At 36.8% G+C, this 24,870-nt stretch overlaps 1 protein-coding gene across 1 annotated transcript; it reads right to left on the bottom strand.

Moving 5' to 3' along the window:
* Window positions 1–211: 211 nt before the first annotated feature.
* Window positions 212–24,865, bottom strand: PUS7L (pseudouridine synthase 7 like). Its single transcript, XM_065887843.1, has 8 exons — window positions 23,953–24,865; window positions 16,854–17,013; window positions 14,927–15,119; window positions 11,632–11,730; window positions 7,711–7,792; window positions 5,878–6,158; window positions 2,451–2,504; window positions 212–884 (listed from the first exon to the last, which is right to left on the bottom strand). Exons 1-8 carry the CDS (start codon window positions 24,863–24,865, stop codon window positions 558–560), a joined length of 2,109 nt encoding a protein of 702 aa, XP_065743915.1. The 3' UTR covers window positions 212–557.
* Between the last annotated feature and the right edge of the window lie 5 nt (window positions 24,866–24,870).

Here is a 24,870-nt window from a genome sequence, read left to right as displayed (position 1 = left end):
TATTTACCTCATAAAGGGGTAAACTACCCTGGGGTAGCTATCATAAATAGAGGGATTATATTTTCCTAATGTACTGTTCTGATCAATAATTTCAAAAATAGGAGATAATGGCAATAATTAACAAAATGCTTCATCTATCTTTCCAACCCTGTTTTCATTACAACCTAGTTTCATCTACATTCTAAGCAAGGAGCTTGAGGATATAAACATTACTCCAAAAATGTTTTTCTTTAATGTTATCTTCTTTAATGTCATCCTGCAGTATTATATGCTCCTAACAGTCCAGAAAGACTAACTTTTATAGCACAGACTAAAGGTCACCGAGATATTAGATAATAGAAAGAACAAAGGCTTTGGAGTCTTCAACTCAGATGCTGCCATTTACTAGCTATCTGTCCTCTGGAATGTTAGTATCAAATTCCTACTTCATCAGGATGTTGTGTAATTAAAGGAGATAACAGTTATAATGCTCCTAGCACATGGTAGATGCCCAAGAAACTTTAGCTCCCTTTCCTTTAAAAAGTGGCACATACACGATTATATTAAGGGGATCAGTTTTAAAAGTCATGCTTCATTATTTCCCTCAGACAAACGGTAGCATAACACGAAGCGTCAAGATCAAAAGAGATCAAAAGAGATAAAGTTGCTTCATCGATGTGGGAACCTTCCTTCGTGACATCAATATCCTGGTCTTCTATTAGTTGGTATGAGAGATTACAGGGATGTTTCAAAATCTTTCTATAGCATCCTGGAACATTCAGTTTCAGAGTAGGTATTTTAAATCTACATGTCTGTAGTCCATCTCTGCTGAGTACTTCCTGGTACCACTTCCCTAGTTTGTTCTTTGGGTACTGAATATTGTATCCAAGCACTGGAAGAACCACCTGTGCAATGAAAGGGAAAATAAAAGATACGTGAAACAGCCTTCAGAAAAATATTTGATCATATTTTAAATTTACTTTTATGACTGGGACCTGGATCTGTAAAAACAGACTCAGGATATCAACATTACAATCAGCCTAAAACATGCTATTGAGTATTACACTACTTTGATTCTTTTTAACGCTGCCCAGAAAAGAGAAGAGCCAACTAAAATCAAGAAGGACTCTGAAAGGACTTCCCTGGTGGTCCAGTGGTTAAGAATCCGCCTTCCAACGTAAGAGACACAGGTTCGATCCCTGGTCGGGGAACTAAGATCCCACATGCCGCAGAGCAACTAAGCCCGCGCCACAACTACCAAGCTTGCATGCCTCAACAAGAGAGCCCTCGTGTCACAAACTACAGAGCCCACGCACTCTGGAACCCTCATGCCACAACTAGAGAAGCCCACACACCACGACAAAGACCCAGCGCAGCCAAAAATAAATAAATAATGATAATAACTAACTAAATAAATATTGTGTTTGCGTGGTATATCTAAAAAAAAAAAAGGACTCAATTACCAAGGCAACCAACTCAAGTCGGATATTATTAGACAAACTGCTGTTAATGTAGAAGAGATGAAACAAGAAGTTGAGGTACACTTAATTAGCCAACAGACTTCATCTTTGTGCAGTTATACAATCCTAAAAGCATATTCTTTCCGGAACACAAAGAATAACCTTTACTACTCAATCACGTAACTGGTATTTTGGCTGATAATTTTACATTTCCCTTACTTATTTAAAAACATGGGGCTTCTCTGGTGGCACAGTGGTTAAGAATCCGCCTGCCAATGCAGGGGACATGGGTTCGAGCCCTGGTCCGGGAAGAACCCACATGCCGTGGAGCAACTAAGCCCATGAGCCACAACTACTGAGCCTGCGCTCTAGAGCCCACGAACCACAACTACCGAGCCACGTGCCACAACTACTGAAGCCCACGTGCCTTGAGCCTGTGCTCCGCAACGAGAAGCCACTGCAATGAGAAGCCCGTGCACTGCAACGAAGAGTAGACCCCGCTCGCCACAACTAGAGAAAAGCCGCGCACAGCAAGGAAGACCCAACGCAGCCAAAAGGTAGTCAGAAAAAGGAACAAGGTAAAAAACTCAAATACACACAACATGACTGAATTTCATATTCGTTATGCTCACTGAAAGAAGCCAGACACAAAAGGCCATAAACTATATGATTCCATTTCTATGATACTCTTTCAAAGGCAAAACCATAGAACAGAAAAGAGCTGAGTCAGGGCTGGGGCAGGGGTGGGGTGACTACAAAGGGGCACAGGAAGTTTGGGGGAGACATGAAACTGTTCTTTATCTTGATTTTTGTGGTGGTCATATGACTTTATACGTATATCAAAACTTGCAGAACTGTAAACTGAGAAGAGTGAATTTTATTATATAAATTATAACTGAATCAAAAGTGGTAAAAAAAGGAGCAAGGAAGGGAACTGGTTAATATATATTGTCCTTTGGGCACAATGTGTACATTTAGATCTAAATGATACTAATTTTTAAGCAAGTTTACCTGATGTATTGCATATGTATTAGCTGATTCCTCTTCTTCAGTTACTAGATGAACCTATTTTTTAAAAACATGATGAAAGTACAGATGATTTTCAAATGTTCCAAATTCCCTCAATTTTCCCTAACTCTGTTATGTACAATTTGACTCCTTAGCTGAATATACACATACCCAAACAAGATCTTTTCACAATTTCTTTCCAGAGGAGTAGACTACTTAAAAATTAGAATGATTCTTCCTGCTTTAAGCCCTGATAACTCCATGGAAATACACAGAGAATGTTGGGCAGCTAACACTCTGAAGCAACACATTCACCTCAGTTACCAACGATCTTTTTCTAAACTGCAAAGTTGTTTTTTCTTACTATGCTGAATCAAGAATCTGCCTCTGTGAGACCACCCAACCTCTGTCCCTAACAAATGTCATAATAATCTATGAGAAGTAGTGCTTCTCAAAATGCGTTTCATAGACTAGTAATAGGTGTCACACATACGAGGCAAAAAAAAAAGTGAGTGATAAGCTACGTTTGAGAAATGTTGCTCTAGGACAGAGAATAATTCTGATTTCTCAGGCACATGAAAGCTCAAGTATAAAGGCAGCTGTCATCATTCCATGAGGATTACAACAGCCTCATTTTCCTAAAGCATTCATCATATAATATGTCTAGATCTTCTCTAAACCTGCTTGCTTTCCCAATTCTCCCTACTCTTATCAATAATGTCTCTCCTTTTTGTTTTTCCATTTTGGGTTTATTTGTTTGTTTACATGTAAATAACCCATTTTAACTGCTGCACTCAGAAATGGACATAACACTCCAGATGTGATCTGACCAAATACATGGGGCTACGATCTCTCTTGCATCATTACTTCCAGCTTTTTGTCTTTCACAAATTCATAAGCATACCTACAATGCTGCAATTTAAGTAATTTATGAAAATACTGAACAAACATGGTCAAGTACAGAGTACCATGTTTTGTCTTTAGAGAACTCCCTCCAGGTTGATATCAATCAATAAATTAACAAACATGATTTTGCTGTATGGCTGCTCTGCAAAGATGAATTCACCATTCTCATTGTCTAACTCACATTTCTCCATCTTGTTCACAAAAAAACTATACGACAATCTGCCAAGTCACTTGAAATTAAGATATATAGGTAGTCCTAGTAATTCTATCAAAAAGGGACTCAGTTTCCTACAATTTTTAATGTAGATGCACAACATGACATGTTCTATATACCATTTATTAGAAATATTAGTTTGTCTTTTTTCTTTTCATATTTCATGTCTTTTTTTGGTTTTATTTTGGTTTTTTTCTTTAACTTTTTATTTTATATTGGAGTAGAGTTGATTAACAATGCTGTGTTAGTTTCAGGTGTACAGCAAAGTGATTCAGTTATACATATTTTACGTCTTGAGACTCCAGTTCCTGCCTTTTCTTTTCTCAGTGCTAACTAATAAAGTATAAATGATTGATCTTAAAAATATAGACACTTTTTGCTGCTAATAAAAGGAAACTCTGCAAAATGTAAAGGAGAAAATATTCTCTTTTCTACTACATCTCCTGAAAGAAAAGCAGATTCAATCCTGATCACAAAACTATCCGTGCAAATGTTACATGGAACAAAGAAGTCGTATAAGACAGATGCATTTCAGAGATTATTGTTATATTTTGTCAAAGTAACCTTTAACTTCTGAAAATCTGAATTAGAAATGGCTGACCTACTAAATAATGTGTTGCCTAGGTAATATTTAAACGGACATGTTTTCTGAAAGGTGTTAAAAAACTTGTGCTTTTTTCATTATTTATCAAAATGGAATCAACTGACATATCTCTTCTTCCACTCATGAGGTAAAATAAAACCTACGATGCTGCTAGATTTTTTCTTACACGGTTTCAGAGTCTGTGTCTCAGTTAAATGACCATTCTTAATGATTTATGCTCTTAGTGATCACTTTATCTAAATATTCATAAGCCATTCATTTAATAAAATAGTAAAGCAGACATCTTTTTTCTGGCTCACTCATCACTCAGCCTTTACTCTCTCTTTTCTGGTAGTGCACCTGCGTTTTCCTGGGAGCTTTCCTCCCAGTTCTTAAATGTGGTTTGGATGGGATGGTTCCAGGAAGGAGCCCTTGGAACATAGGTTTTGCCAATCACGTACTCCAGTCCACAATAACTGGTCTGGGGACTTGTGACCCAAGCCAAGCCATTCCTAGCCACTGAGGCTCAATTCCATGGCTTTGATTGAAACTGTTGGGAAAGAAAAGCCCTCTTTTCTGGAGAAGAAACTGAGAATGGATCTAACAGAGAGGAAAGCAGAGCTGCAAGATAAAGCAAATGAGATGGATGATTTAGGACACTGCTTAAGCCCCTTGATACAGCTGTGCCTGCATCACTCATGTGCTTTTAGTTATGAGGGCCAAGAAACTCCTGTCTGTTTTCCTTAAGTTACTCTGAGGTGGGTTTCCATCACTTGAAACCAAAAAAATCCTTAATTCATACATCTAGAACTCTGCCATTAATTTAGAACAAGCTTCCTTTATGGAAAGTTCAGCCTATTTTTCTCCATTTTTGAAAAACTGGGCCATGCCCAATCTCTAGATGCTGACACCTTTTCTACACTCCACAATTTCTCTAGTAGAGACTAATCTGGGCTAGGAATCAGACAACAGATTAAGTGCTACCTATGTCACTTAATCTGTCTCCTCTCCAGCCTGGGTCTCAATTTCATTTCTGTAAAATGGGAATTAGAAAAGAGGGTCTCTAAAATCTTTTTGTCCTCTAAAGGTCAATGATTTTATGATGTTATATACAAAAGCACTACTCAAATCCCTTCATTAATTTTTAAAATATATTTGTGAGACTGAATTAAGATAATGATGGAGAATAGTCTGCTCTTTTTGCATTACAATACTATAAAATAAATTTCCTTTCATGATTTACGGAATTAAATTTCATTATTTAGTTCAATCCCACAGAGATTAAAATACTATAAAAATACTAGTTGGATGGGGAGGAAATGGATCAATTTTTATAATACAAAATTATATTTCATTAATATAAATGCCTCTAAGATACTGTTAAGAGGGAAAAAAGTAAGTTGTAAAATCGCACCTATATAAAAGAAACGCACATGACATTACATACCCTATATACCATTATTATAAAAATCTTATTCTAAAGAATGTGTTCTTTAAAGGAAGGTTTACTATCTTTGTAACTTTCATTTCATACCACTAACTATTTTTATTTTTCCATTCAATAGCATGTTAAGCGTCAGCTGACAGCAGAGTAGAAGCAGGAGATGAGCAAATATACGTTAAAAAAAGAAGAAGAGCATGTTTAGTTTTAAATTGTTTCTAAAATAAGGGCTTCTGAAAATTAGTATTCCTGGTGTGGTAACTACTCTTGATGAAATGACACTTACTTTACTACTTGGTAAATGCTCATCATCAATATCTTCATCCAAACAGACCAAATCACCCTCCACCACTCTTGATCCATAGGTTGCAAGTCTGTAAGATACTGCCTCATTCCAGATTTTGCTGCTATATGCGTGAACATAGAATATGCGCATGGAATGGGGGAAAGAGAACCACGCCTGGATACAGCCCTCCTCTGTCACGCCAAAGCGATGCAAGGACTCCAACAATGCTCTCTCCCGAACTTTGAATTCAGGCATCAGTGAAAGTGTGCCTTTAGCATCCTCTGAATAAAGCGAAGATCAGTTAGTCATTTTTATTTAAAGGCCAGTTATTAAGACCTTTACCACGCTCTCTAAATGAACTGAGCTATCCTGGGAACCTGAATATGAAGATGATGCTCAGCACCAACTATAAACCAGAGCTACACCTGAAGAGGTGTTTTGTTTGTTTGTTTTTAATAAAGATCATTCATCATATGGCTCAATCACTTTCCCTGCTTTAAAAAGAGCACAACATTAGTAACTCCAACTTCAGGATGGAGATAAACTAATTTGCAGTTATTTAGAGGACTTTTTATTTTAAAAAGCATTACATAAACCCCTGAGCTTAGAGATTTTTAAAGAGCTATTATAGACATTTTACACAGAATTTTTTGAATAAGAAAGGGTTGACATCTGGATCCTTCAAGTGTACTATTAGGTCTTGATAGTAGGATGCTTTTTAAAACTAGGTTACTGGACTCCATGGCAAAGATGGTCATTCAGGTAGGGCCTTGGATTCCACATTTTAATAAATGCACCAGGTTTCTTAAGCACACTAAAGTTTAAGAATCATTGCCAAAAGGAAATTATTTTCTCAGGACCCTACAATAGATGCAATTTTGAATTTTCCTTAGTATTACTTAGATTACTCATAACAATTTGAAATGCTCACACTATTTACAGATTCTGGTGTGGCATAAAAATATTTTTCTCCTATGAATCATTACATATAGGTACTATGTACATAATTTAAAACAATGAAATGGAGATATTTGAAAACTGATGTCCTTTATTTCAATGTAAGTGAAATTCAATATGCACGTATATATCGATCATATATTTGAATGACTCTAAAATGCTACAGTTGCCATTATTGTTTAAATACAAGTAATATTTATTCAGTATTCAGAACGTGCCAGGCACTATATTAAAAGCATTATATCTATTATCTTATTTAAATCTCATGACAGTCTTTTAGGTACCATTATTAGCTTCAGTTTGCAGATGAAGAAACTAAAAGAATGAAACTAAATGACTTGCACAAGACTGTACAGCTGTGAAGTACTAAAGTTGAGAGCTAAACCCACGTAGATTGACTCTAGAACCCACACTCGTAACAACCTTCTTTTAGTGCTTCTCATTAGCATTCTACATATATTGGGCTAAAGTTTTCAAAATCAGCAATCAGGGCTAAATGGCAACTAGATCAAAAATAATGCACAAAGTATCAGATATAACAAATGTACTTTTATTTAGTTTATTTTTTCAGTCTCCTCTGATTGTAGTGAATTATACTTCCATCAATACCTAAATCCTTCGAGGATTTAGGCCAAGAAAAACTCAGCATCTTTTCCCTCACCCCTACCTCCAAGCAAGAATTAGAACAGACAAAACTCCCAGAGATCTGGCCAAAAATGGAGTGCCTAGGGCACGTAATAAAAATGCTTAAATATACAATATATTACAGTCTATTTCTTATCATATTTATGTTGTAATGAATGCCCTCCTGCTGACATAACACTTATATTATGTATCTGCATGGTTATGTATGGGGTAAAGAAACTTTTTAAGTACCAGTCTGAAGAAAATATTTCTTTGCTCTATTTACAGGATCATCCAATTCTTCTGGTGTAAGAAATAATTGTACAGCCTTCACCTTTAAAAACCAAACAAGCAAACGTGTTAAATGAAAATGAAAACTTACTTTTTTTTAAAAAGATACAAATTGTCTGACATCTAACAAATGCCAGACATTTAACAAAGGAACAAGAATAAGCATTTAACATGATATATTTTACGTGGCAATTTTGTCTTTAAGTGTTCAAAAGTTAAACAATGTTAAATTTAGAATTAACCTCCTGTACAAAGCAACCTGATACATAGGTTTAAAATATTATGGACTGGAAAAGTGCTCCCCCACCACTTCCACAGTTCTTCTTCTGTCATTCTTTGCCTCTATCATCGAACTATGAACACAAGTATTAAGTGATGACATAAAACTCAGACTTAGCCAACAAAAATACACAACAAAAATAAGGGAAGGAACAAGCATAGGGGAATGGCAAGCCACTAATTTCATTTGTGTTCTCAAGTCTCAGAATTCTGTGGTCTTAAAACTAATTGCCAGTCATTTTTAAAAATTGCCAACTTTACTGTTTTCTTTTAAAACCTAAATAGATTAAAAGATGATCCTTTAAAAAAAAAAAAGGTATCTACTAGTTCCTATATTTTATCACTGTCTCCAGCACAACTTATTTCTAAGTATGTGCCTTAGAGTAGGAAAGGATCTTTTTTTTTTTTTTTTTTTTTGAGGTATGCAGGCCTCTCACTGTTGTGGCCTCTCCCGTTGCGGAGCACAGGTTCCGGACGTGCAGGTTCAGCGGCCATGGCTCACGGGCCCAGCTGCTCCGTGGCATGTGGGATCCTCCCGGACCGGAGCACGAACCCGTGTCCCCTGCATCGGCAGGCAGACTCTCAACCACTGCGCCACCAGGGAAGCCCGGAAAGGATCTTAAAATAGGTCAAGCAACCAAATCTCCCATTCATTCTTCTGTTAACATTATTCATTCATTCAAACAAATACTATTAAGCATCTGCCATGTGCTAGGCACTGTGGAGATACCAGGGATAGAGTGTTGAGCAAGAGACTTGTGGTCTCTGTCTACTGGAAAAGATTAAATAAGCAATAATTATAAAATGTAATCAAATCTGAGATGGGAAGTCTAGGAGGCTGTGCAGTCACAAGATAAGGGGAATTCACTAATTCTTGGGTAGTGGGATGAGAATTTAAATTGAGACATAAGGAATGTAAAGGTTGGGGAGGGCGTAATTCAAGCAAAAGGAAAAAAAAAAAAATCTGCCTTTCCAGCTGTGGGAGCCAGCCTCTAAGACAGCCCCAGTGGTCTCAAGCACTGGTGCTCACGCCTGGGCAGTCCTCTCCCACACTCATCAGGGTTGGCCTGCATGACCGTGGAATACGGAAGTAGTGAAGGTCTGTCCCTCCCAAGGTTAGGCTATGAAAGACAGTGAAGTTTCTTTTTTCTTTTTTTATTCAATGAATATTTATTGAGTATGAATGAATGAAGAAAGGAAAAAATGCTCTATTTTTAAAGAACTTTTATGAGGCTAAAAACTGTATCCTCTGAAAAGGAATTACTCCCCTCCATTTTACCAAACTGCAACTTTTTTCTCATTTCGTTTCTCTGAAGGAATATTCTATTTCCTTTAGCAAAGAGAGCGTGTCAAGAGATATATGACCAGGCTTCCCTGGTGGCGCAGTGGTTGAGAGTCCGCCTGCCAATGCAGGGGACACCGGTTCCTGCCCCGGTCCGGGAAGATCCCACATGCCGCGGAGCGGATGGGCCTGTGAGCCATGGCCGCTGAGCCTGCGCTTCCGGAGCCTGTGCTCCGCAACGGCAGAGGCCACAACAGTGAGAGGCCCGCGTACCGCAAAAAAAAAAAAAAAAAAAAAAAAAAGAGAGAGATATATGACCCTACTTTTTTAAAACTTTTTATTTTATGTCAGAGTACAGTTGACAAACAATGTTGTGATAGTTTCGGGTGTACAGCAAAGTGATACAGCTATACATATACATGTATCTATTCTTTTTCAAATTCTTTCCCCATTTAGGTTATTCCATAATATTGAGCAGAGTTCTCTGTGCTATACAGTAGGTCCTTGTTGGTTATCCATGAGGTTTCTGTTGTGGTCTCCCTCTCTCTCTCTGTTGTGGTCTCTCTCTCTCTCTCTCTCCCTCTCTCTTTTGTGCTCTTGGACTCCTCTCTCCGGGGGAAGCCATGCCACGAGTACCACTATGTCAAGAAACTCAAGGTTCCTGCCAACAACCATGAGAGTGAGCTTGGATGTAGATCCTTGGTGCCCACTCAAGTTTTCAGAGACCACCCAGGCTGATAGATAACTGCAAATGCATGAGACACCCTGATGCAAAAATGCCCAGCTAAGCTGCTCCCAGATTCCTGATCCTCAGAAATAGTGAGGTAATAAATGCTTGTGGTTTTAATACACTAAGTTTTGGGGTAATTTGTTCCACGGCAATAATTGATAACCAACAGTCTAGCAAGTTTACAAATAAGTAGGAGCATGGAATATGAAGTTTGAAAGAGGTAGCCATTGAAGGGGTAGCCAGCCAGCTTTTGTTTAAATGTAATGATAGCAAGAGGAATTTCCAGTTCTTGGGGTGGGGCGTGGCGGAGGAGGAAGCCCATTTCTTTGGACAACTCTTAGATAAGTCTTTCTTACACTAGGCTAAAACTTGGCCCCCTGAATTTCTACCACTGTTAAAACCAGACAATTAATAGTCTAATCATATTTTTGAACATTCATCTTACTATGAGCCTGACACTACGCTAGGTGCTTTCACAAAAGTTATCTCATTTACTTCTCACGAACATCTTGTAAAATACATATTATGTCCATTATACAGATAAGAAAACCGAGGCTGGGAAAATTAATTAACCTGCCTATAGTGACATATTAGACAACTGGCAGAACTCAAACAGAACACATGATGCATTCTTCAGACCCCTAACTATTAAATTCTTCTTCCATATGACAAAATTTCCAATACTTCATAAGCTAATTTCCTCTTCAGAGTTTTCTAGACTGAAAAAACACTTTTCAGTTAATCATTTCTCATCAATACAGTTTCTAGACCTTTTATCATATCAGTTATATCCCACTTGCTAAACTCCCTCTGAAATGTTAAGCCCATACTGACTGCAGTTTTGCAGATGTGGTCTACATCACCAGCTGTCAACTTTATTTCCATGTGTAAGATGATGTTCACATGCACAGTGCTTCTCACAAGTGCTTTTACTGTTCCTTTCTCTTCCACTCAAGAAAACATATCAGAACACAAATGAGTAAGCATGACACTATTATATGAATAATACTGCATTTGCTCAAATATATAATTTTCATAGTTATGTGGGTTTTCTCTATTATGTATACTGTAATCAGTGTGAAAATATATGTGTGTATATATAATATGTAATTATATATATGTAATATACATTTTAAAAACATATAATTGGGCAAATGTGGCTTATTTGTGACATGCACTTTTAGTTTCGTTTGAAACTAGCCAGATTTTCTTTTTCAAATTTGCTGTTCCTCTTGGTCTCTGCCATTGGGTGAATTCCTATCTTGCGTAATATCTGATACCAGATTTCTCGAATCAGGGTTTAACTTTCTCAAAATCCTCTATTCAGCTCACTAAGAATTTGATGAGCGCTGGTCAAGTCCCTGTTAGTCTCAAGCAGGTATTAAATACAAGGGGCATCACATACAGTTTGCTTTGTTAAAATGTGATACCAAGAATATAGTGGCTGCTCAATAAACATGATGTAATGTATGGTATATGTATGTGGTGGTATAGCTGCCTTTATATGCTGGGTTAAGAAAGCAAGGAACAGGCTTATGTAGTAAGGACAACTGATAAAACAGCTAAGTCCATACTTTTAAAGAATCCATACCATTTCACTCTTCAGCAAAGCCAATCCAATTTGGTCTGTGTGAACTTTCCTTCCCATCCCAAATCTCTGTGGTCCATAGTAATTCACAAACCCTTTATTCTATAAATACAAAAAAAAAATCAATTAATTAAAAGTATATTGTTATGGAACGCATGCCTGTGAGCCACCAAAAGTCATATGTTGAAATCCTAACCTCCAATCTGATGGTGTTTGGAGGTGGGGATTCGGGGAGGTAATTAGGTCATGAGGATAGAGCCCTCATGAATAGAATTAGTGCCCTTATAAGAAATGGTGGTAGAACTAGCCCACTCTATTTCTGCAGTGTGTGAATACAGTAAGAAGACCAGGCAGGAACCCTGATCTTAGGCTTCCAGCCTCCAGAACTATGAGAAGTAATTTTCTCTTGTTTAAAAATCACCCAGTCTACGATTCTTTGTTATAGCCCCAAACTAAGATAAATAAATACAATTATTGTGTCGGAATATGTAATCAAGTCTTTCGTGTTGTATTTATTTCAATACAAGAATCTTGTAATTGGCAATATGCACATGGATGCCAAATGGGCTGAGAAACACTATACAGTTAAAATATAGAAAGGAAAAGAACAAATGATTAGAAGTTAGAAATAAGTGAAAAATCTTTAAAAATATGTCAGCTTTTCATTCACATTACTGAGTTTTCTGGAATGTGGGACTCCTGGTGCTAAATTCATGAAAGTTCTGGGAAAACTGGGATGTACTGGTTACCTAGTATTGGATCTGCACTTTGCCCTCAAGCTCTTTCTGATTTTGAGACTTCTGCTGTCTGGAAATGCTTGAAATACAAAGCAGATTTATTTTCAAACCCAGCAAGTCTTGGCTTCTTTATATATAATGGTTCGTTTTTCGATTATCTCAGTTTCTGAAAGCCTGGGCCAAGGCAATGGCATGGAGTCACTTCAGCAGGAATAGAAAATTGTAATTTACCACTGCAACCATTAAAGACATTGGTCAGTGGTTAAACATGTTCTCACAAAGCAAACCCCAGGCCCAGATGGTTTCTTGAAAGACAAAAGAGTTCTCTACACTCACTTTATGGGGGAATATATATTCATTCAACAATGATTATCAAGCACCAGCTCCAGGACTGTTCAATAAAAGATGCTAAGATAATTTGTAATCAGCATAGTACACAAGGAACTGCATCCTGACCTCATGCCACAAAGATCAACTGCAGATAGAGTAAGTACTCCCTGTATTAAATCTCACAGTTAAATACTTTTAATTATTTCAAATTTGGAAAAATAACATTACACAATATCCTCCAAACACCAGAAGAGTTTTAAGTACCCCTCCAAATTACTTAGGGTTGGTTATATAACAAAAGGTTTATAACCCTTTAAAACAAAACTCCAAAAACTTCTTATTTTCAGGACTTCTCAACTTCCTTCCCCTCATCATGAGAGCTAAAGGTAAATTGGCTAAATCTAAGATTATTCCTAGTGGGGATTTTAAAATGTATATGCATAAATACCAAATGAAAGTCTGGCAATAAATGCTATCAGAGTTCAGAAAACCCCACTCCCTTTTCTAAGGGATATCTTTTTAACAGTTTATCAGGGGAAAAAAAAAAAAAAGAACCTTAGGTAGGTCTAGAAGAAAAGGAAAAAACAACCGTATAAAAAGTATATAATCAGGGAATGCCTGTATATTTTAAAGATTTTAAAAATCTTTAGTTGGAAGGTATTTTCCTGTTAGGCATGACATTGATTAAAACCTGATTTCTGTTTGTTTGTTTTCCTGCTGGAGAGGCATAAAACTGTGTAAAAAGGTCTTTGTGGTCAGAAACTTAGATCTGTGTTTCTCAGTGTTAGCCGTAGAGAAGAATCACTTAGGGAGTTTTTTTTTTTTAATGTTAATGCCTAAGCTGCATCCCCAAATGTATATATATATATATTTTTTTGCAGTACGTGGGCCTCTCACAGTTGTGGCCTCTCCCGTTGCAGAGCACAGGCTCCGGACGCGCAGGCTCAGTGGCCATGGCTCACGGGCTCAGCCACTCCGCAGCATGTGGGATCTTCCCAGACTGGGGCACGAACCCGTGTCCCCTGCATCGGAAGGCAGACTCTCAACCACTGCGCCATCAGGGAAGCCCCCAAATGTTCTTATTTAATTGGTTTGGGAGAAGAGACAGACTGCTGAAATGTTTTAAAAGCACCCCAGGTTGAGCATTATGGGTCTAGATCAGGAGTTAGCAAGCTATTAACTGGCCCACAAGTCAAATCTGGCCCAACACCTGTTTCTGTAAACAAGGTTTTTATTAGAACATGGCCATGCTCATTCATTTACATATTGTCCATGGATGCTTCCACACAACAGCAGTAGAGTACCTGCAACAGAGACCATATGCCTACAAAACCACAAATATTTATTATCTGGCCCTTTACAGAAAAAAGTTTGCTGAACCCATAGTCTACATGATCAGAATGAAGGCTATGGTTGTATGTGCATATTTAGATGCCTGGCAAATGTCATTTAAAAACTTATGGTAAGTAATTTTTTTACTGTAAGACAATATGTATATGATTTAACATTTGTATACACTGAAACAAAATTCAAAATTAGACTGAAGAGAAAAAAGATTCTGAAAAGTCATATAAAAACTATTTACCAAAGATTTCTGAAAAGAATTACTAGACAAAGTTTCCCCCAAAATTCATCTCTTTGCCTGAAATACTACTCTATATGACAGATACTAAAAAAAAAAAAAAAAAAAAAATCTGTCTTTTTATACAGTTTTTACCCCCACACTGAGGAACACTATACAATTTTTTTTTATTACACTAAAGTTGTGTTTTTTCAATACAAAAATGTATACTAAGAAGAAAAATTAAAAAATAAGTCAAATGGCCCTAATTATCATTTAAAAAAATAATTATACATGCAATAAAAAGAAAAGGTACAAAAGAAAAAGAAAAATTTCCCTTCTTATCTCAATGTAAAGGAAGGGACTATAAAGATTTTCCTATAGTACTCTATTTTAAAGTGCAGTTTGGGGACATCCTTGGTAGTCCAGTGGTTAAGAATCCGCCTTCCAATGCACGGGACACGGGTTTGATCCCTAGTTGGGGAACTAAGGTCCCACCTGCTGTGGGGCAACTAAGCCCGCTCACCACAACTAGAGAGCCCGTGCACTCTAGAGCTCATGCACCACAACTAGAGAGAAGCCCACATGCCGCAATGAAAGATCCCATGTACAGCAACTAAGACCCAACTAAGCCAAAAATAAATTTTTTTAAAAAGTGCAGTTTTCTTACCTTAACATTTTCTACTGCCTCCAAAATTCTCTCTCTCAGGTTTGCAGAATCATTTATTTGATTTTTTAAATTTCTGATGACAATATCAAAGTGATTTCCTTTGAGCTGACCGAGTCTAAGGGAATCATCTACAGACCGAATATTAAACACATTCATTCTTTTCTTTTCAATTTCTTTTTCAATATTTTTCAACCTATAAATGATAAATCATATAGACTCAGTTAAATCTTACATTTAAAAAATTAGTTTAAATGCTTAAACATTAAAAAATTATGTTAAAAATGTCAAAAAATTAGTTTAAATAAAGTTTAAATGACAGTTGGCAGACAACCACTTATATCAGAATACTAAAACAAAAATTGGGGGAACTATTTCAAAAACACATCTTTCATTTATTTCAACAAATGTACACTAAAAACCCTTTATCATAGGAACATATTAAGAGTTATTTTAAGAACTGGAACACATATACCTAATGCTACTACTCTATCTATGTAGCCTTCTGACTTCTTAGTTCAGGGATAGAACCTCTTAACTGTTCTCTGCTCTTCCTGTCCTTAGACTTTGCTCCTTTCCTCCTCAGTCTCTCTTTCTCCAATGTTACCAAAAAACCACTAGTGCCAGAGGATTTTCCTAAAATTCTGCTCTGAATACTTCCTTATTCAAATTTTCAATTTTTCACCAACATCTAAATAATAGATTCCAATTGTCTTAGCCTAACTTTTAAGATCCTGTAAGAACTGATGTAAATTCTTCTTTACATCTTATTTTCTGTAGTCCTTACAGGAACTATCTGCTTTATTAGGCAGACTTTTTAGCTTACTGCCCCTCTAAACTATCTTCAGATTTTCTGCATCTGCTAAAATCTTACTGTTAGTTGATGGATAATTAAAATCCCCTACCCATAAGCCAAATCAAAGTACCTGCTCCTCCTAGAAACTAATAACTTGTTTCGTCTTTGATGGTTAAAAACTAATTTTTAACATCTAAATACCTTTTAACATCTAAAGTCATTCTCTCTTACTATACTGCACTTCTTGACCACAAAGACAAAATCATAAACAATTTTTTTTGTCCCACATATAAGAACTTAGAAACATCTATCTGCAAGTAGTGAATACTTAAACATCTGATGACTAAAGATTAATATAACAATATTACATCAAGTTAGGCAGAATTCTGGTTCAATGATTCAACTTTCTGAACTTTATCTTGAGGAAAGTATCCACAAGGCACAGATTTAAGTACAATCATATTAATCACAGTAGTATTTACAGTGAAAAACTGGAACAAATTTCTATGTCCTAAAACAGAGGAATGTTAGATAAATTAGTCTGTATAATGAACATGACTCTGAAATATTTCATGACATAAATTTTCATTAAGAATACTAATTATTTTTATAAGTAAAATATAAATTACACACACAGGGCGATTTTCACATATGTAAGAAATGGCTTTGTAGCATCTGTATGTAGCATAGTATTTGAAAAAAGACTGGAAGGAAATGGATCAAAATGTTATTGTGGTTATTTCTGAGTAAGATAACTTTTAGTGACATTTAATTTCTTTTTTATTTTCTAAATCTTCTATAATAAACATGTATTTCTTCTAAATACACGTATTATCTTCTAAATAATACATGTACTATCTTCTAAATAAACATGTATTATCTTCTAAATAGAGTTTTGTTTTGTTGTTCAATAGAGTTTTGTTTCTAAATAGTTTAGAGTTCTAAATAGAGTTTTGTTTTGTTCAACAACAAAACTCTATTTAGAAGATAATTATACTATTAATGCAGAATATGTGCTGAGTAAGCCTGTAATCAATTACTATTGATAGTGAGATTAATATGCTCCCAGTATTATTCTGAGTTTTTGATGCAATAAGAAAATAAAGTCTGTCCTTTAAAGTAACATCTTATTACCTCTCTGGTGTCACTTTTCTAACAACCATTGCTTGATAAGTGATGGCTTTCTTGTCTTTAAGTCCTGCATAACTAAAATCCGAAGGAATCACTCCAAGTTTGATAGCTAAAAAACCAACTGCTTCAAACATTTCCAGATTTTCTTTTCGTAGGGTAAAGGCTGAAACGAAAACAATCCCCGATTACAAAAAAAACAGCTAACATACATCAATCACATTCTTAGCAGATTGACAGATCATTATAATGAATCAAATCACTAATTTAAATAATGAGTACTTTTAAATCAAAATACAACCAGTAAAATACAAAACCTCATGGATTTCAGCGCTCATTTTAAAAATGCTAGTGGGCTCATTAAAGGCTTACAGAAAAATAAAAATCCAAATTCCCTGATCTGACGTTCATACTGGCCCCAGTCACACTAGCCCTAATCTACCCTTCCAGTCTCCGCATGTGCCACTCCCATTCATATAACCTATAATCCTAACACAGAGAACTCCTCACAATCCTTGGATGGACTAGAGCCTTCATGTGCTCCCTCCATTTACTATTTGCCATACTTCTATTCATGCTTCAAGACCCAATGGCCACAGCAGCAATCACGTTTGTCTTGTTTTTGTTTTTGTTTTTGCGGTACGCGGGCCTCTCACTGCCTTGGCCTCTCCCGTTGCGGAGCACAGGCTCCGGATACGCAGGTTCAGTGGCCATGGCTCACGGGCCCAGCCTCTCCGTGGCATGTGGGATCCTCCCGGACCGGGGCACGAACCCGTGTCCCCTGCATCGGCAGGCGAACTCTCAACCACTGCGCCACCAGGGAAGCCCTATCTTACTGACCATTATATCTTCAGCCTAACACATAGTAAGTATTCAAGTATTTATTGAATGAATGAATAAATGAACTTTACAGGAAGTTAATTACTTAAATCTGCATGTCTCCACTAGCTGTCATTATCTATTTTGTGACACTGAACACCATGTTATAATTTATCTCTTTAAGTTGTGCACCCCACGGACTAGGAGTTCCCGGCCAGCAAACCAGGAAATAAAACCATACTTGCTTCGTGCTAGCTGCTTCAAATGTCTACTAGATGAGAGAGCAGGAGTGAGGTTGCAGAAGAGGAAGGAGGAACAAGCGCAGTAACGGCCACCAAAACAGCCCCCCAACTTGTTGGCCTATATAACCTGCCAACATTGACAGTAACAAAATACCTCAATCCTCAGTTCACCATATACATATAAGATGCTTCAAAGTACTGCCCTTTTCCCTCAAATCATGAAAAGGAAATTCAAAGTTTTCTGCAGAATAATTTCTATTTTGTGCACCTCTTGTAAGTGTCATCAGCAGCTACATGGGTCTCTCTGAGGAGAGCTCTAAGAAAAATGAACGTTTAACATACATGTGACTCAGGAAGCAGAAGGATGTGAAATTTACCTATCTATCTATCTCTGAACATATGAAATAGCTAAACAAAAGCTTGTAATGTCTACACTTTAGAAATCATGCTGTTTAAAAGAAAGGGAAAGATCTGTATGTTCTTTAGATCTCTATATAAATAACCTCAAAAAACATGAAAATAGCAAGTCCCAAAAATATGAAGAAAAACATGCATTTATGAAAAAGTTTTTAAAATCAGCAATAATGCTTCAATATTTGTACATATTGTGAAATGATCACTACAAAATTTTTTTCCTTGTGATGAGAACTGTTAAGATCTACTCCTTTAGCAACTTTCAAATATACAACACAGTATTATTAACCGTAGTCACCATGCTGTACATTATATCCCAGGACTTATTTATTTTATCACTGGGAGTTTGTACCTTTTGACCACCTTCATCGATGAATAAAATAGATTATTTTAAATAAATTCATATCTTTTAAAATTCATTTTAAATTGCTAATAGGTTAAATACAATTAACACATAAACAAAGGCGGTTTGGGGTTCACAGTAATTTATAAGAGCTATACTAGTCCTGGAACCAAACATTTGAGAATCAATTAGTAATAATGTGAAAAAATATAGTAGTCTTTCAAATATACCAAATCTACGGAATTAGACACCACTAAAATATCTTAAAAGTGTTGCGGCAGCCTGGCTAGGAGGTACAAACTGTGAAAAACAGACCAAGAAAGTGTATTATATAAAGTAAGAAGGCTAGGAGAGCAACACTTAAAGTTTTAAAGTACATGTGTTTGATAACTAGAGTTCAATGTGTCAAATCTGTCCCTGACAATCTGGGCATGTCACTCACAGGTCATTAGGCAAGCTCAGCCATCTAAGAAGGAGCCTCCAAATTGTTTGAGATTGTATCAGTTTGTTGCTGATTAGCCTTAGTGCATAGGTATATCTTATCCATGAAGATACAGAATTTAGAATAGAAATATTTAAGACGATCAAATTCACGGTTTTTAGTATTTGTGTTAATGAATGTCTTATGCACTTGGAATGCACTTGGAATGCTTAAGGTAATGAAACTCAAGTAATTCCAATTAAAAATGTCTAATTGATTTAAACTTGTCTTTCTTACACTGAAATCTCATTAAGTTAGTAAATAATATTGGCGCATATAAGAAAATGTAAACATCACCAAATTTATGTTGAATTTATAAGATTTATAACATTTTCTTAATTACTTAATTACCTGGAATAAATGAAGTATTGGAAAAGAAAATCAACTATGCTAAATTTTAAAATTCAATTTTAGAGACTTCCACTTCTAGCTGTAAACTTCCACTGTAAACAAACAGAAAAAAACTAGACAAAACATATGAAACACCTGTCTTTGGACCCCGGACTAAACGCATCACAGAACTCTGATCCAAAAGGAAACGCAAAACAAACGAGGTGAGTCTTAAAATACCATGGTTTTGGACTTCCCTGGTGGCACAGTGGTTGAGAGTCCGCCTGCCGATGCAGGGGACACGGGTTCATGCCCCAGTCCGGGAAGATCCCACATGCAGCTCAGCGGCTGGGCCCGTGAGCCATGGCCACTGAGTCTGCGCGTCCGGAGCCTGTGCTCCGCAACGGGAGAGGCCACAACAGTGAGAGGCCGCGTACCGCAAAAAAAAAAAAAAAAAAAAAAAACATGGTTTTCTAACTAGGGGTACTTTCTGGGCCAGGGAGGAGGAATCCAAGTAGAGCACAGTGGTCTTGCTGAGGCTGGAGTTCAAGAAGGCCCAGTGGGCTGGAATTCATAGTGCAGAGTAAGAGAACGTGTTCCAGAAATCTGCATAGGTGACCCCTTGAGTTCCTTGCTGAGTAGTAATCTGCATGCCTAGAATTAAATGTTACATATCATTTATCTAGAGTTGTGTAACAAGTTGCCCGAAACCCTACTGGCTTACAATGTTCACTTATCTCTCAGAACTTCTCTGGAGCAGGAATTCAAGAGCACCGTGGTTTGGTGGGTTCTAGCTCAGGCTCTCTCAGGAGGTTGCAGCACAATGTGGCTAGGGCTGCAGTTACTCAAAACTCCTGACAGGAGTTGGAGGATCCATTTCCAAGGGGATCACTCACTCACATGGCTGGCAAGTTGGTACTGGCTATTGGCGGAAGGCCTCAGTTCCTCTCCAAAGAGCTGCTTTAATAGCCCTAAAGTCTGGTAGCTAGCTTACCCCAAAGTGAGCCATCCAAGAACTGTGCGCAAAAAGTGCAATACCTTTTATGACCTAGCCTTAGACATTACACACCATCATTTCTGTCATGTTCCATTCGTCACACCAGCCACTAAGAGTCTTCTCAGACACTGAGAATCTACCTTCTGGCTCTAATACTTTATGTCCCACCCCCATTCAAAATATACTCGTTCTTTCCCAATGCCCCAAAGACTCATCCCATTAAAACATCAGCTCAAATTCTAGTAGTTTTCATCTCTATCAGGTCCAGTGTGGATAGGCTCCTTAAATACATAGTAGAGCTATATGACAGGACTAGTGTAAACCCTACTCTGGACCTCCGTTAATAAAATTCAAGATGAAGCCTCAGATGGATCTGCAAACTACTTCCTACCTGCTAGAGCACGTTCAACACTCTCTAAAACAAGACAACAAAATCCAGACACTCAACAAGATAATATTCACAATGTCTGACCTCCAAAAAATAGTACTGGACATGCAAAGGAGCAGGAAAATATGACCCATGAACCAAATAAAAGTCAGTCAATAGAAACAGATCCAGAAACAACAGAGATGAAATTAGTAGACAAATATTTTTAAAGACCCATTAAAAATAGGCTCAAACTGCGCTCTAGAGCCCGTGAGCCACAACTACTGAGCCCACGTGCCACAACTACTGAAGCTCATGTGCCTAGAGCCCATGCTCCACAACAAGAGAAGCCACCACAATAAGAAGCCCACCCACTGCAAGGAAGAGTAGCCCCCACTCGCAGCAACTAGAGAAAGCTCGTGCGCAGCAACAAAGACTCAACACAGACAAAAATAAATTTAAAAAATTAAAAAAATAAAAAGGCTCAAAGATTATAGGAAAACATGAACGTAACAGGAAATTGAGGACCTAAGAAAGAACCAAATAAAACTTCTAGAGCTGATAAATGCAATACCTAAAATGAAAATGTCATTGGACGCTTAAATATTTCATACAATTCCTTCTTCAAAAAAGTGTCTAAGAAAACAGTATACCACTACCTCAAAAAATTAAACATAGAATTACCTTATTATCCAGCAATTCCATTTTGGGGTATATACCCAAAAGAACTGAAAACAGGAACTTAAACCAATATAGCCATGTTCATAGCCGCATTATTCACGATAGCCAAAAGATGGAAGCAACTGTGTCCACTGGCAGATGAATGGATAAACAAAATAACAAGATGTATGTATACATACAACAGAATATTATTCAGCCTTAAAAAGTAAAGAAATTCTAACACAGTAAAGAAATTCTAACACACACACACAAGTAAACCTTAAAAAACCATAAGCTAAGTGAAATAAGCCAATCACAAAAGGACAAAAGTTGTATGATTCCACTTGTATGAGATACCTAGAGGAGAGGCTAGGGGAGAAGGGAATAGAGAGTTATTGTCTAACAGACATAGAGTTTCAGTCTGAGGAGATGAAAAGAGTCTGGAGATGGATGGCAGTGATAGTTGTACAACAACGTGAATGTACTTAATGCCATTAAACTGTACACTTAAACATGGTTAAAATGGTAAAGTTTATGTTATGTCTATTTTATAACAATTAAAAATAAAAGGTTTTTTTAAGTGTTCTATTTTTTAGGTAGGTCTACTTATTAAGGAATTTTTTTATATGAACTATTTTTGTTCTTACAAAAGGCTGGCCTAAGCAAAATCTGGGATAAGCAAAGTTTATCTTTGTCTTTTTCTTTGTTCTTGTACTTATAGGTATCCCAATATCTTCATACTATCTTCTGGTGAACCATCAATTCCTCTCTTGAACATGTCTCTCCAATCATTCATAGTTTTGGTAAAACTAATTTAAACTAATATATAAAAGTTTCCACAATTTTTTGGTTCATTAATTCAAATACTGTTAGAATTTCAAGTCGTACAAAACCTACACCTGCTTAAAACACTGATCAGCAATTCTCTCCCCACGTGTAAAACTAGTTTTGTTTTTCCTTCAAAACAGATTTATCTGTTAACATTTATTGCATGCCTCACGTGTCAACTCCTATACTAGCAGCTTTTTCATGAAAAGGTAAGTCATACAACTGGACAAATTTCCAAGACAGAAGACACCAACATTTGAAAAACGATTACATACTAAACATTTGCATTCATTATTTCATCTAATCCTTAGAGTATCATTGTGAATTAGGCTTTACTACTACCCCATTTTTAAAGTACAACCAAAAGTTATGAATTGTTAAGTAACTTGCCCATGGTATTATTCTTTCCAGTTTTACATTTATGGAAACTAAGTCCTAAAGATATTAAAAAGTTCACAGATCTTTTTATGAACTAAAGTCATAACGTAAAATAAAACCCACATAGCTCCAAGGTCCAAACTCTTTTCACTTACATCACAGAGTTCCCTACATAGTACAACCTTGTTTCTGTGCCAGATACACACATTTGTGCAAATCTGAGTTGCTGTTTATATTTTAAATGCTGTGCTGTTTACTTATAAAACAGGACCATCTGAAACACTTGCCATCCTTCACGTAGGATACAGGCCAATTAAACCTGATCAGCCAAACTTGCAGAGTGAGATTTCATCAGTTCCACTCCATCCTAGAAAGTGAAAATATTCCCTAAGACAGTGATTCTCAAAATGTGATCCCCAGACCAGCAGAAAAAGGATCACCTAGGAATTTGTGAAAGACCTACCCCAAACATTCTAAATCAGAAAATCTGAGAATAGGGCTCAGAGATCTCTCAACAAGCCCTTTTGGTGATTATAATGCATGCTAAAATCTGAGAATCTCTTCTCTAAAAGACTGACAGCCAAAGGAAGTAAGTTTGCATGTTCCCTACCTTGGGCAGTTAAGTCCAGCTGTTTTAGATTACAAGGTATTCTCTTCACTTCCCCAAGCACAGCAAACATATTCTACTTCTCTCCAAATACTTAATTTTAATTAAGATAACTCTCAAAATATGAAATCAAGATTCATCCCCACAACACTTACTTCAATGCAAAGTAACTGCTTCAACTTTATACATTTGTGACTACGTTAACTATAAGTATCTGTGTTAACGACACTTTCATCAATAAGGTTAGTTTTGTTTTGTTTTTTTGCGGTACACGGGCCTCTCACTGTTGTGGCCTCTCCCGTTGCGGATCACAGGCTCCGGATGCGCAGGCTCAGCGGCCATGGCTCATGGGCCTAGCTGCTCCGCGGCATGTGGGATCTTCCCAGACCGGGACATGAACCCGTGTCCCCTGCGTCGGCAGGCTGACTCTCAACCACTGGGCCACGAGGGAAGCCCCAATAAGGTTAATTTTTAAAACCAGTGTATTTTGAAAGACTTTCCCTTCCATTAAAAAACAGGACCCATATATTGTTTCCAATATCGCTCTGGACAAGGCTATTTAATTCATTTGAAATTATTCAGCTTTCACGCAACTTTAACTAATTTACCTAAGAAAATAATAATGATGTATTAAATTACCTGTGTATATAACTTTTCTTTCCTGGCATTCATGAAGAGATCTTTTCCTGTGCTTGTGTGCCTTTTCCCGAAATCTTACTGTTATCACTACCTTTGGATTATCAGCACTATAATTCGGTTCAGGAAAAGATTTGGTTTCCACAAGATTTCCAAACTTTTTGTTGATAAAATGGTGGACAGCCTTTCGGTGATCTTTGTTTATATTAGGTTTAAAGGTAAATTTGGAATTTTCTTTCTTTGCATCCAAATATTTAAAAAAGTCAAATGCTTCTTCTTCAGATACCAAGTGACAGAGTTCTTTATACTCAAGATTTGGTTTTACAACAATTTCACTGTTTTTTCCTACAGTTATTAAAAAAGGAAATTTCTGCCTAATAGCACTATGCAAAATAGCCCTCTGGTTTTTGTCAAGGATTCTGCCTAATGAGAATTCAGAAGATGGTCCAATTAGTTCAGTTTTAGAATTCCGCTTCTCTTTTACATCACAGGCAAACTGATTCAGTAATTCATTAGTTTTTTCATCTAACAAGGATCCTAATACATCAATGTTTTCTTCTTCACCTTTGGAAGTTCCATCTTCGATAGTATCTTCCTTGTCTGAACCAGGCTCATAATTTTGGTCATCACCAGAGCACCCAGCCAAAGTATTGACTTCTTGATTGCTTCTCTCTTCAAAGGATAAATTTTGAGGATCTAGGTTTGTTTTTTTAGCCAAATTATTTGGCCCAGGTAGTATTTTATTAACCTTGTAAATAGGTTCATCACTGGCTTTATTAACTAACTGTCCCTGTTCATCAATCTCAATAACAACAAAGTCACTTGGTGAGCTTTTTATGGTGCCATGAAATCCAACGTGATCTGTAATGAAACACAGAGAACTAAACCTGATTCTAAAATCTGTATCCTCTTCCATTCTCA

Source organism: Phocoena phocoena, chromosome 11 (genome assembly GCF_963924675.1).
Source record: "Phocoena phocoena chromosome 11, mPhoPho1.1, whole genome shotgun sequence".
NCBI classification, from domain to species: domain Eukaryota; kingdom Metazoa; phylum Chordata; class Mammalia; order Artiodactyla; family Phocoenidae; genus Phocoena; species Phocoena phocoena.
The sequence above is the reverse complement of the archived record's forward strand: the minus strand, read 5'-3'. Positions and strand labels throughout refer to the sequence as shown.

Bases quoted from the DNA above. Each gene is read 5' to 3' on its own strand.
- PUS7L (XM_065887843.1), bottom strand. From the start codon at position 24,865: ATGGAAGAGGATACAGATTTTAGAATCAGGTTTAGTTCTCTGTGTTTC. The intron at 17,014-23,952 runs GTAATTTAATAC...TTTTCGTTTCAG, and splicing joins AAGAAAAGTTATATACACAG to CCTTTACCCTACGAAAAGAA. The intron at 2,505-5,877 runs GTAAGTGTCATT...TTTAAAAAATAG, and splicing joins AGCATTTACCAAGTAGTAAA to GTTCATCTAGTAACTGAAGA.